The following is a 14863-nucleotide window of genomic DNA, read 5'->3' on the forward strand; positions in this document are numbered from 1 at the left end:
CCTGACTGTTGTGGCGATGTGGTTATCAAAAGTGAAACCACTGTCCACCTGTGTCCCTAAGTCTCTCATCACACTTTCCATGTTTAGTGTCCTGCCACCTATGTGGCAATTCATGGGTACACTTTTTTTTCCAAAGGGGATAACTATACATTTCTTGGCATTAAGCTTGAGCCCATGGCTCTGGCACCAGGCATCTGTTTCTGTAAGGCCCTTTTGTAGAATATCCACATCATTTGGGGATTCAATAACGGCTCCCAGTTTGCAGTCATCTGCAAACTTTGTTAGCCAGAGTCCCTTAGTGTTGGTCTGTTCTTCAGAGAAGTAGATGCCAAACAAGAGTGGTCCCAGGACTGAACCCTGAGGTACTCCACTTGTCACTTGTCTGGAGCTGGATTTGCAGTCGGCTACTTTTACAGTCTGGGTTCTGTCAGTAAGCCAGTTGGCAACCCATCGAGTGATGGAGGGATTTATGCCCAGCTTAGTAAGTTTATCTATGATTCCAGAGTGGGAATGGGGGATGATTTGTCTTTTCTGGGTACCAGGAAAAGTCTTAAATAGAAACCTTTTCCCTTTTCCTCTTCTAGTACTGGTTGAATAGCCCCCATGTTCATGAGGGACAGTGCTTGTTTCTGGGCCTCTGCCCACAGATTTGGGGGCAGGTCTCGCCATCCGTTTGGGATTGGCAACGTGTGGAAATGAAATCTGTATCCCTGGGATACTATATTTAAAACCCATTTGTCCTGGATTATAAGTTGCCAGTTTCTTGCATGAAGTGCCATTTTCCCCCCAAAGGGGCGGCTAAAAGGTAAGTGCTTGGCAGGTGTAGAGGGAAGTCATTGAGACTGTTTACCATAGGGAGGTGCCTTGTTGTTCCCAGATTTGGAGGTGGAGGCACCCCATTGTTTTGTTCTGAAAGTCCCCTGTGACTGAAACCTGGAGCCTTTGGAATGTCTGGGTTTGACTTGAGTAGCTCACGAAGGAACTGGAAAGGACCAGTTATTTGTAGGCCAGTGCCTACTAAATCTGGGAGGTTGCACTTGTAAGAAATCTTTCACAGTTTGCATAGATTTAGCTTCATCGTCCATTTTTTTTTTAAACTTCGTCTGCCTTATTACCAAAAAGACGGTCCTGTTGTAAAGGAGCATCCAACAATTTTGCTTTAACATGATCAGGTAGAGTTTGCTCTTTGAGCCAAGCATGCTTTCTTAGCACAGACCCAGTTATAGCAGCCCTGCAAGAGGCCTCCAAAGAATCAAAACCACATTGCAAAGTATGTTTTCCAATTTGTTCAGCTGAATGCAATAAATCCTGTAAATCTTTATTTTCCACACAGTCAGAAATTAACATCATTTTCTGTTTAAGCAGTCCCATGATATGCTGTTGATATTTAAGCATATGAAATTGACAGTTTAAAGCCCTGATTGCCAAGATTGCAGAAGTGTAAACCTTCTTACCCCATCTATCCAGAGCCCCTGGAATCTCTATCAGAAGGGGTAGACTTTTTAGCAGTAGAGGTGTTAATGCCCTTGGGACCCTGAGAAATGGTTTCAGGATCTGCAATAGAATTTTTGAAAAGGAATTTATGGAAGTCAGGAACCCCGTAGTATCTGTCTGGCTTACAAGGAGCCGGAGGCAGACAATCAGGAGCCATACTAGATTCTGAAAAAAACATCATCAACAATGTCTAGAACAGGAGGTATAGCCAAAGGCCTATGCTGAGGAAGAAGAAGAAAATCCTTAAGTCTCTTTTTACATTCAGAGAAATCCTGACTTCCCCAGTGGAAATGTTCCCTTAAGGTATACAAAGTTTCCCCAAAAGAAAAATCCTCAGGGGGAGAAGCAGAAGGAATGGAATCTTCTGCATCAGAGTCCTCATAAGCAGGTTAAGACAAATCCTGTTCATTAGAAGAGTCAGAAGAAATAGAATCCTGTTCAGAAGATTCATAATCAATGTCTTGCCTAGGCCTCTTAGAAGGAGGGGGTTGGCTACCCCTGATCAGAGTAATTAAATCTTCAGCCATTTTGATTATTTGTTTTTTAGGCATGGGGCCTGCACATGTGGCCCAGGCGTAGGTTTTTTAGATATAGATTTAGATTTTGGCCTTAGTTTTGAAGATGGCGTCGGTCTAATATGCAAATCTGTAGGCCTGAAAACACCCTCAAGAAGCCGGTGCCTGCACAGCGGCTCCAGACCCATCTAAGGTAGAGACATCCCCGGGTTCCATAACTGAAGCATCTTGCGGCATACCGGACTCCGAATGGGTCTCAGTAGAGGCCTGTGAATCAGAAGTAGCGGGTATCAGGGGCTGCGAAAGCACCTCATTGAGTACCGACGAACTGGTGACTGGCTTAGGAGAAGTGCCGTCATCAGTTTTGGACCTCGACGGCCTGTCTCTGTTTTTTTCTTTGCGTTTTTTAGGTATTCCAGTAGTCGGACTACTAACCAATGACATTTCTGGATAATTAAATCGTGAGCCAAAATATTTAGAAGCAAAAATATACCGATGTTTAATAGTGCGTTGATTAAATTTAGCACAAAACAGACAGCACAGTTCGTTGTGGTCAGGGCCTAGGCAAGGAATGCAGTACAAATGAAAATCCTTATGAGGTATTTGCTTCCTACAAGTAATGCAATTATTAACTTTTACTGACATCGGTAAGGAGCAAGAACAAGTTTCCCCAAAGGGGTACTTAGCTTTTAGATGAAGACTTCGGTTCTGAAACTCGAAAACGAAAATTTCAGGAGTCGGCCAACCGGCACTTGCGAACTGCTTCTGCTTCAGGCACCGCGCCGCAAGAAAGACTGATGTAATGACATCGGCTGCATGTTTTATACCCCTGATGACCTGATGTCATGGAAGAAGGGACAGCAACTGACGCAGGACCCAAGACTTTGTTAATCAGGCCGACTGAAGGCAACCTGACAGCAGATTACCCAAATGTAATGACTGCAACAGTGAAACATGAAGAATGCCTTCCTAAAACCTTCCAAGTGACAGCTGCCCTAGATGCTGCATCAGAAACATCATAATAACACTTAATGCCATGCCTATGCAACTGAATGGTTGCCTGAATCAACTGAACAAAGTGGTCTTTTAAGGTCTTCCTTCTATGGGTTACATTGCTTCAACATTTGTTACAAGAAGTACCCTTGAAATTTCAAGATACAAACTTGATAATTTACATTAACAGCAATAATAGTAGTAACAGTACTATGAACAGTAATAGTATTAACAGTAATAATTACAAAAATGCCCAATTTGTTAGCTAGGTAGGCCCACTGGATGCACATTCCCTTTTCAGGGACAACCCAGAAGCAATATTTGGTCAAGTGACTTGCATAAGGTCACACACCCACAAGACAAATGAGGGCAGAGGGAATCAAACCCTGCACAACAGGAACTACAGCTCAAAGCCTTAACCCTCTGCACCAAATGCCACATTCTAAATACCAAGGTAGCAGAAGTGCAAGTCTTCTTAAAATACCTGTCAAGAAGCCCACTTTGTCATTGAGAAGTGCACTTCTCCCAGCAGGGAGTTCTGCCTCCTTTGGCAGCCTTCAAGGAAAGGATTTTAAGGTCAGCAGAACAAATGAGGCCCTTGGGGAAATCTATCTGGCTTTCTGTGGGGCTAGTGGCCAGGAGTCTGGGTCCTGAGAAATGGCCTGAAAAACATCAAATAAAGCTCCATGAAAAAACAAGCACTGCCACACACTACCTGTCATAACTAAATAATTCTAAACCTCCTAGACATCAGAAGCCACAACAGCCTGGTACTTGATTGCTCATTAGTAGAAAAGTACTACCAAACAAGAGGTCATCTGGTGGGGGACTTTCACTTTATTCAGCTGCTTTTACTGTAATTGTTTTCTTCCTAATTTATGACCAGAGTTTGCGTTGCTGCTTGCTCTTATGTGTTCAAGTGCTTTTATTCTGCTGCATTTATTACAGCTTGCTAGTAGCTTTATTAAATTTATCTATTATTCTAAGCCTCTTAGCTTTGGTTTTAGCACTTGGGCTTCAGGCCAGTTATTTCACATTTAAGAAGATTTTTGTGGTCTACACTTGTGGACAAACCCTTATCAAATCCCTCTCTCCATAAGTCCACCAAGTATTCGAACACTATATCTGGACAATTCCCATCAATTTCTCCTGCCAGCCTGGTCGACATAGGCATACTGAGAGAGTGCCTTGTGTTCACTCTCAGCCCTCTTCTCCTAGCACATAATTCTTCTACTTGCAAGAAATGCAGCTACATCAGTAACCTGGAATCCATGCTCTCTCACACCGCAGTCAGCACTCCTGACAAAGAGGAGATTGCCAGCACAAACACGCCACCCACATCACATTGCCAAGCACAACACACCCACCTATGCAGAGGTCATCAATAAAAGCTTACCTAAATAGCAGAGACCTCCAAAACACACTCACAAACATTCCACACACAACACCAAACACATCACACAAAGCAGACAACACACCAGTGTCTCACAAACACAGCCCATAAGATATAACAATACACCAACACAGCAAATAAGGCATAACAATAAGCCAAATATACTAGTTATACGCGACTCAATTGTGAGACACACCGATGTCCCCCTCACCAGGATAACAAGGAGAAGTCCATGGTCAGTTGTCTGTCAGGTGCCAGAATCCACCACATCACACATGCACTTAAGTCTCTCCCTAACAGGTACAAAGAATGACACTGTCATTGTCCATGTTGACGTGAATGACTTGAGATGTACCTCCATGGACTATATGAAGAGAGACATGATTGAGGTCACAGAGTGTGTGTCCCAGGTAAGACCCTAGTCCTAAGCAGCATCATACCTTCACCTAAAATAATACCACAATACCAACAAAAAATAACTGACTTCAACAAATGGCTTAGTTTCTGGTGTCATTCTAAGGGGATCCAGTATCTGTCTACCTGGGATGACATGATTGACGGGCATCGATGCTTTGCTAGAGATAGCCTCCACCTGTCAACACTGGGAATCTGGAGTCTGGCCAAGGCTCTTGCCTCCCCCATTGCACCTTTTTCAGGCAATGACCCAAAGACAAATCTTAAACCATAAAAGATCTGCCAAAAAGCAAATTGAAAGTCATGCTGCTTAACTCTAGAAGCCTTAACCTGAAAATGCACTCACTGGAGGTTCTCCTCACAGTGTAAGATGCTGCCATCTGTGCAGTCACGGAAACTTGGTTCAAGTCTGCAGAGAGCACCCCTGCCTTACCAGGCTATACCTCATTCCACACATTCTGACCTCAAAATGAGGTCAGGAAGATAAAGGGTGGTGGAGTCTCTATCTTCATTAAAGATCAGCGCATCCCCAGACTGGTTTGCCAGCATGATGCACTAGAACTACTCCAGGTGTAACTGACAGTTGACAAGACACTCATCGAACGTTATAGCCAGCTATAGACCCTCCTCCATCACTCAGGACACCAGCTCCTCCTACCTGGACCTACTTGACTATATCAAGGTACTCACTAACACCATGATCCTTGGTGACTTCAACTACCCCATCATAGACTGGGTGAACTATTCCTGCACTAATGCACTCACGTAATGATTCCCGGACTTCATCAATTCTAATGCACTAGACCAGCTCGTCTGATTTCCCACAAGGTGAGATAACATTCTGGACTTGGTTCTCACCAACATGTGCACCGCTGCACCACTCCCATAGTAAGTTCTTCCCTGATGAGATCAGATCATCAGTCTGCCTCATTCGAAGTTTCTATCCCACCCACCCCCTCCCCCAGCCATAACTAGGCTAAAAAACTTCTCAAAAGCTAACTACAACCTCCTACGGGAGGTATCAGTAGCTTCACACCACCGCCCCCCTCAGAGGACACAGACAACTATGCTGAAGAGTACACCATTGCAGTATACAAGCACCTGTATAACTGCATGGACTCAGCCATACCAAAAAGAACTAAAATCTGCTCCTCAAGGAAACACAAACCTGTCTGGTGGACATCCTCTGTCAGCAGGCTGGTGGACATCCTCTATCAACAAGCTTACAACAAAAGGAAGAAACTGTTGTCCAAGGGTAAAAAGGAACAAATTCCAAATTGGAAAAACTTCCTCCTTAGCCTCAACAAGCAAATTAGATCACCAGTGAAAAGCTTCAAAACCAATTATGAACCAAAATTAGCATCCAAAACAAAGGGAAACCACAAAGCCTTCTTCAGTTACGTCAGGAATCTCCATGGCGAAGCCCAGGTTTGTTCCGAATTAATACTTGTAATGGTACCACTTACACTGTTCCTGTTGACTTAGCCAATCTGCAAGCAGACAGAGTCAGCGCAAACTTCACCCCGTTTCCCCCAAAGGCCCATTTGACAACCCAGATACTTGGCCCGCACCTCACACCTCCATAGACCAAGTGTTAAAAGCCCTATCGAAGGTAAAGAACACAGCTTCCATGAGACCTGATAGTATCTCAGACTGTATTCTGCACCATCTCCAGCAAGAACTAGCTTCACCACTGAGCACCCGATTTAACCACAGCCTAAGTACAGGCTTCAGTCCAGTAGAGTGAAGAACTGCCATTGTCATCCCCTTGCACAATGGTGGTGCCACTGCTGACCCTGGAAACTATCACTCCATTAGCTTGACAAGTCTGATCTGCAACGCCATGGAGCATATTATTATGGATCTCATAAACAAGGACACAGGCAATCTCCAAGCACTTGACTCCACCCAGTTTGGATTCATCAAGGGCAGACCTTGCCTTCTTTGAGACTTTCACCAAGGCCCTAGATGAGGGAAAGTCAGTAATATACAGCTTACCATGACTTGGTCATAGCCTTTGACACAATTCCCCACTTGGGCATCATCGAAAAGCTAACAACTTGGCGTAAATCCCTATCTCATCAGGTGGGTGGCCAACTGGCTCACCGATAGGACTCGTGGTCAAAACAGGCACCTCTGCCTCTGATAGCAGACCTGTCACTAGTGGTGCTCCCCAGCGATCTGTCCTGGGACCTATACTGTTTGGCATCTACTTCTCAGCAGCCCAGGCAAAGACAAAAAGCCTGTGGCTGTCCAGGTTTGTGGACAACTGCTGTCATTGAAAAGAGGGTCTCACAGCAACTAAGTGCCTAAGTCATGACCTTAAGTTAAATGTAAAAAAATGTACCATCATACCATTTGGCAAAAACACAGCCCCAATGATTACCATCCAACAGCAACCCCCTAAGCATGCAACCTGTTGTGAGAGACCTGGGTACACAGGTTGACAACAATCTCACATTCAACCATCATGCAGCAGCAGAGGTCAGAAAAGTCTTTTACTTGGGTCATATCTCATACGTAAAGGGATTGCATGCAGAAAAAAAGGAGATTATTACCTCTCTGTGCTCCTCCCTGATTAGGCCAATAATTTGAGTACAATGCCCTGTTTGGCATGTACCTCTACAAACACTTGCACCAACTGGAAAGGCCACAGAAATACCTCACAAAGAGAATCCATGGGCTCCAACATCTGTCCTATGTGGACAGGATCAAATTACTAATACTCTACTCAGTATCATACAGCTTGCTCAGAGGTGATCTGTGTCTCACCTACAAGGCAATCTCGAACTCTGCCCTATTAGAGATGCTCCATATCCATAAGTCTAACTACTCACACATTACCCACTCGAAAGGCCTAAATCTAATATGCGATATCAACAAAACCTGCTAGAGGGAGGTTTGCCTCCCAGAGGCTGCCCTTTCTCTGGATCTGACTTCCCATACACGTCAGACTATCTTGCTGACACTCTTCAAGCACAACCTTGATGATGAGTTGCTGGGAAACCACAAATTTGTCCCAGGAGTTTATCTGTGTCCCTCACTGACAGAGGTGATGTGCTGATTGAGGTTTCTTTTTTTGGGGATAAACTCTTGGCTAAGCTTGTAAGGGCCCCGCCATTAGCCTAGTAACCTCCTATGATCCTGAGTGTGGGACCAAAGTTTTCTCACGGTTAGTATTGCAACTCAGGGGAGAGGACATTTTTTGACCTGTAATCCAGGCTGTCCTCATTCTTCTGGGCAGCACTGGAGTCTGGCCTATATTTAACCAGAATAAGTGGGTAGGCCCTACTCTATCTGTGGAGACATTCACCTGAAGAAAAAGTCAGCCGCAGTTGAGAACTGCCAGCCTTGAAGAAGGGTTAAGAATTTATGGAATAGTGAGAACCAGTCCTGAGGCTGCATAGAGGTAGTGGGCATATGCTCTGAATAAGGTCTACCTTTGCACATCTGTACTTTTGGTCAAGAATAGGTATCTTTAGGTTCTGGTACACAGTTGTTACACACAATGATAAGCAGAGCTAGGCCTTTATCCTCTCCCCCAACTAGATCAAAAGACATCTTTCTAAGTGGCAGTCGACTTAAAAGACTTCAAGACTACTTTTGGCCCAATGCAATGTGCTAGAGTCATCTGACATGAAAGCCTCCCTAGGAAAGGCTCAATGGACAGTCCACTCCCTAGATAATGGGCCCAGAGGATATACAAGTGCTAGCTTGTTAATGATATCCTCATACTGAAAAAGCCTTTGTGCATCCTCTTACTCCTTAGGCTTATACTGTGAACCAGTGTTACGATTACTATTATCAGAGGCCACTGAGAATTTTTCAAACATGCCAAACATTCTTCCATTCAGATGCACTATGATGGCTTCTCTTCTCAGTTTAATGGTCTTCAGCCTGCTTCCCTGCAGAAGCTGCATGCGACAATGTTGTGGTTGAGGCTTAAACAACAGTTACACTTGTGTCATCTTTAAAGTTAATTTGTCTCTTGCTAGCATATCTATTCTTCTTGGTTAGCATCCCAGGGACTTCCATCTAGAAATGCTTAGAACTCTGGGCAGATGTATTAAAGACTTTCTAGATCAAAATTATTAAACAGTGCCAAAACTACATATCTGATGGCTCTGAGGATAAAGATATGTGTAAACTAGATCCCTTAAGGAGTACTTACCTGGGCTCTTTCACTCATGGCCTGGCTCTGACTTAATGACACAGCCAGCAAGAAAGAACTGAAGATGGATGACTGAATTTTAGCCTTTATATTTACGTGTGAAAATGTCTGGGTGTGACATAAGGTTAGCATGGGGAAAAGAGATGGGTTTAGAAACTCAGGATGTACATAAAACTCTGCCTGTGTCAGAGATCCTTGAAAATATAGATGCAGGTGTAACTGATATGAGGAGAATTTTGTTCAAATTAGACACAACAAGAAAAGCCCTCCAAGGTCCATCTTTTCTGTGCAGTGGAAACATTCATCATGAGTATAAGTCCATGCCCTCTCCTCCCTTTGGGACCTTTCCTGTTGCTGCCAGAAGAGGTGCTACCAAATGTCTCTGGTCCCTTGGCATGAGCGACATCCCTTGAAATTGTGGGACAGGAACTGTAATTTGTACCCTTGTGAGACGGTCTCCAGAATCCACTTGTTAAGTGTAATTTCTTTCCATTTTTTTGCAAAAGGAGACATATGCCTCCAATTCTGGAGGGAGTCTATTTGACACAAATAGGATGTAATGGCTGGACTGGGATTAAAGGTGAAGTAGGGGTGGAAGTAGGACCGAGTCATTTTTGATCCCTGTTCAAGTCCTAGTCCAGACAGCCTCCAGACGTCAAAGGATTAATAGTTTGCTCAAAGGAATTTGGTGTCATGACCATCAGCACCTTGCCAATACCCACCACCAGGCTGTAATCCCTTTCCTCAAGAAGGGCAAGGCCAATTAGTCCCATGGTAAATTTGAGGGTACTAATACAGTGATCCACGTTCTGTCTAAAGAATGACAATCCACGTTCTGTATAAAGAATGATAAGGTAACACATTGCTTAACCTGCAGGGACAGCTTATTCCAGAAATGGTGAAAGTGCTGCATAAGGAATCTCTCTCTCTCCGCTGCATTACTGTATTCTATTTGTCTGCTACTGAAGATTTAGGTCCTTGGTTCTGGTGTTTGCAAAGCTATTAGAATTTCAGCAATACAAGAGATCAAGGACAATCAGGACTCTAATAGTGCTGTAGGTGAGGCATAGCTCATCATTCAAAAGTCTATAAAATACTGAGTAAAAGGATAGCACTTATTAGTCTCTCTAGGAGGTGTATATATATATATATATATATATATATATATATATATATATATATATATATATATATATATATATATACACACACACACACACACACACATAATAAATACATATATATATATATATATATACACACACACACACACATAAGCACACACGTGTGTGTGTGTGTGTGTGTGTGTGTGTGTGTATATATATATATATATATATATATATATATATATATATATATGGGTCTCCTTCTAATGACCGAAGCCGATTCCGACAGTGAAATCACCGACACGAAGCGACCGACAACGCAGTTGACCGACACGCCGAATCCCGACAGAAGGAAGACCGACAAGGGGAATGTGTAAGCGACCTGGTAAGTATGCGATAGTGAGGGATTTAGGAGTAGGGAGCGGACAGGTAAGTGTGCAATACTCAGGGATGTAGGGTTAGGTGTGTGATAGGTGAGTGTGCGGTAGTGTCGGAGCTTGGGGTTCGGGGTGTGTAAGTGAGTTAGGGTTAGGGTGCAGGTAGGGAGAGTGTGCGGTAGTGTCGGAGCTTGGGGTTCGGGGTGTGTAAGTGAGTTAGGGTTAGGGTGCAGGTAGGAGAGTGCGGTAGTGTCGGACCTTAGGGTTAGGGTTTGGGTTAGGGCTAGTGGATATGTGTTGTAGTGTACTGTGTTGTTTACGTGTAGTGTGTCGGTGTTTCGCGTTGTCGGGTTTGTGTGTTGTCGGGTTTCTGGCGTCGGTGATTTCACTGTCGGCGAATCGGCGTTTCGGTCATTAGAAGTAGACCCATATATATATATATATATATGGTTTACAATTAGATTTTCGAACTGCAGTTGATCAAGAGTAACAGTGTCGACTTGCAGTTTTCCAAGAGGCAATTTTGCAAACCCAAATACATCGACTACACTTCATCACATGGGTAGTGTAGTTCAAGTATTTGAGTTTGGAATTTTGAGTGGAGATCATGGTTCAGTGAGGAACAGGGAATTAATCCATTTCCTCAGTGTAGTGCGATCTTGGAGCTGGTATATATAATTTGCAGGGGGCATGAGGGGCGCACCCCCCTGAAAAACAGTAAAAGTGATGTTCTGTTGACTCTGGAGTGTCACAGTACATTACGGTGCATAGCGTGGGTGACTGCGTCACCTCCTGCTATGTTGAGTACATCGAACTACGGAGTCAATGTTTTCAGTTTCAAGTTTCTTGCTTGTTCGCTGTTGCAATTTTCAAAAAATTGGTTTGACGTTAACGCAGATTGACAGATGTAGTTTCAAGGTTTCAATAGTTAACCTATATGTTTGTGTGTGTGTGTATATATATATATATATATATATATATATATATATATATATATATATATATAAATAAATATACATATATATATATATATGTATACATATATACATATATATATATATATATATATATATACACACAATTATATATATATATACATATATATACATAATATATATATATATATATATATATATATATATATATATATACACACACACACACACGGGTCTACTCCTGTTTGTCAAAAACAGACTTTTTCGACAAATAGATCGAACTCACTTAAGCGAAAGTGCACTTTCGCAAAAGCCGAGTCACAGAAGCACATTACAGTGGGGATAAGGAAATATAGCCTTTTCCCCACTGTAGTGCAATCTCAGAGTTAGTACATTTAAGTAGGGGTTGGGGGGAGTCAAAGCCCCCCTCATGGGGGGGGTGCAAAGGGGCTTGTCCCTCTGCAAAAAAATGTTTAAAGTATTTTTTTTTCTGATCAGCTTTTGTGAAAGTGCACTTTCAATGTTGTGCATTTTCGTGGAAGTGGGGTTCTACGTTTCTTATTCGAGATTTTGAAATTTCGATCAAGATATGTAGACCCATACACACACACACACACACACACACACACACATATATATATATATATATATATATTTTTTTTTTTTGTATATTTTTTGACTGGAGAGACATCCCTATCATCCCATTTGAAGTGTTCTCTCATTAGAGAGATGGTCTCTCTAAATGAGATGTATACTGAAGGAACAGGAGAAGAGACAGTGTCATTACTGAATCATACTGCACAGGGGAAAACATCTGATATTAATTATTCAAATGATACTCCTCCTTCTCTAACTAGAAGTATAACCCACTCTCAGGGCTGCCTCTTCCCCTACTGAGGGTGTGACCCTAAAGTTGACATTAGGGTTGGCCAGTGTTGATGCAAACAGAAGTCCTTAGCCAGTTTCGAAAAATCCTGAAGGGAAGAGTGAGGTAGTACTGAGGAGGTGCCTTATAAATACATCTTTGATGGTGGTAAGGCCAGGCAGATGGCGGTTGTCTGAGCTGAAGATGTGTTACTCCTCAAAACGGTGAAAGCAGTCACCTCTGAAGCTGTGACTTGCAGCCCAAAGTTAATCTCCTCAACAAGGCTGCTCCAGGCATACTTCTCATTCAAAGATAAAACAGATATTCCCTCAACTAACACAATGCAAAATCAAGTAACAGACAAAGGCAGCTTGTGGTCTGGTGTCTGGACTAACTACATGAATAAGTACATTGCCCCAGGAGAACACGCACATAGTCACCCTTGGAGCCACCTCCAAAACAGAAATGCGACAAACCTTGTCGGGAACCAGACCAAGAACCTACGGCTTCACAAATACCTCCATGGGACCACTGTTTTCAGTTCCAGACATGACAGACAGGACAGTGTCTTTGTCTCTGACCGATTACATATCCTTCTCTCAAAAAACCTGCATCCTCCTATGCTTTTTTTAGGGGGGGGGGCTGCTCAAACTGGACAACAGCAGTGTTTCATCCCATTACGTGGACTTCCTAGAAAGACTTTCCAGATGATTCTGATCAAGATAAGCCTGCATACCCTATTCCATTCTTCTAAGGGTTTTTCTGTTCCAAAGAAGGACATGTCTTGGACACAGCCTTAACAAATCAGCTAGTGAGTACGCAAAATCTCTCTGTGGAATCTGCTGCCCACATGTACACATTTTATTTTTTGAAGAAGTACATACCATATCTAGTTTAAGCCTTTCACTACGCACCCACCCCCCCAAAAAATGCACAAAAAATGTGTAAGCCAACCAAAAAGATTGTCCCCACTGGGATATTTATCTGTTCTGAAACTCTGAAAAACTTTAGACAAACAACCATTATCTAAATATGAAACCTAAGCACAGAGCAGAAGCCAGTCACTGTCTACAGCAAGAAAAAGCTAAAATTGTGTGGACGGACTCCCTCTATATACTGCAAACACTGCAATGTCCCTGGGAAAGGAATTCTTAGCATGCCGGGGGGGGGGGGGACAGACCTTTGGAAGACAAGCTGGATCTCAGACCTTGCCTACATTTTGTTATAGTGACCCATCTGAAGGACATCACAAAGTCCTAAAATATATACATTTCTTCAACATCCTAACTCACAGCTGCTTTTGCACTTCAAAATGAGCCTTCTTACCATAATCATCCTGGCGAACACTAAGCACTACCCCTCCTCCCAGGTCGATATGCCTATGAGTTGAGTTGTCTTCAAGTTTCCGCAAAATCTCTTCCTGCATGCTGTCTGCACCTTCGGCACGTTTGTGGCTCATAAAATGAGCATACAATTCAGTCTGGGTGATCAAGAAGTTCAGTTTTCTTTGCTGCCTCTTAGCCTAAAACAGGGAAAGGAGAACAGCAGCCATTAAAAGCTGACTTTTTTCAGCCTCTTAAACATGACACTGGTAAGTTTCGCTGTGTTACTAAAGATCAGCATTCATAAGAGATTTCAGGTGCAACTGCACCACCACAAGTAATGAAGAATGAATAAACTATGCTAATGCTAGCCTTGACCAGTTCACCCAAAAAATGCAACAATGCACTTTTCATAAAAGGAAGTACAGCTGTGTAAAGTACTCAACATAAAAACACATCTTCAAGGAAATGTCATTTTAACAGTAAACCATAATAGTTTAACACTTGCATGCTTCAGTTTTCCTCCTGATCTGAGTGGATGTTTCCAACACTGGCTCTTCCTGTAAGGATCAGCGCAGGACTTGTACATTCAAAGGTGTTGGCTCATGCAATATGATACTCCCATAAAAATGGCACTCTGTTTATCACTCTCATCAATTCAATTAGCAAGGATGATCCAAAGAGGTATGTGTTTACTGCAGGCAATAAATTAGTGTTGATCCAAACACTAACTAGTACTTGTAAATGACTAAACTGAGAAACATTTGCCAAAGAGATGAAGAAAATGAAATTTGAAAGTTACTGTGACCTCACCCCAAAGATAATACAATTATATGGACATACTCACTATAAAGTACAACCATGTTAGTTTCTTACACTAACTGTAGATGTTCAAGTATTTCAAAGTTATGATAACTTTTTGGAATGTCTGCCGAGAAAGCCCAATATCGAGCTTGATTTCCGGAGCTTTGCACCCTCCCTCTGGGATAGGTGGATGCCCTCCCACCTGGAAGTCAGAATGTCAGTGGTATAAAAGATGGACACCTGCTGGTATCACCTTTGGTTCTTTCATGCCTAGTTCCCACTAACAGTGAGGTCGGAAACCAAAACAGGAAAAGATAACACGAGACAAGAAACCGAAAAAGGTCACTGCATAAATTGGAACGATAAACCAGGATATTCAACTGGCAAAGACTTACTAAGCTGCTGCTCAAATAATATTTCAACCTGAGGAGGAAAGGTGCTTGGTAAAGGTGACAGAGGGGGAAAAAGATTATT

At 42.8% G+C, this 14863-nt stretch overlaps 1 protein-coding gene across 1 annotated transcript in view; it reads right to left on the minus strand.

The window, feature by feature from the left end:
* Positions 1-14863, minus strand: part of INO80 (INO80 complex ATPase subunit) — a 2478170-nt gene that overhangs the window by 1373316 nt on the left and 1089991 nt on the right. The window contains exon 12 of the mRNA XM_044074204.1: positions 13590-13785. Coding sequence (XP_043930139.1) covers positions 13590-13785 — 196 coding nt within the window. The remainder of the gene's footprint in view (positions 1-13589; positions 13786-14863) is intronic.

Source organism: Protopterus annectens, chromosome 6.part0 (genome assembly GCF_019279795.1).
Source record: "Protopterus annectens isolate FY-2018-M chromosome 6.part0, PAN1.0, whole genome shotgun sequence".
Classification (NCBI taxonomy): Eukaryota; Metazoa; Chordata; order Ceratodontiformes; family Protopteridae; genus Protopterus; species Protopterus annectens.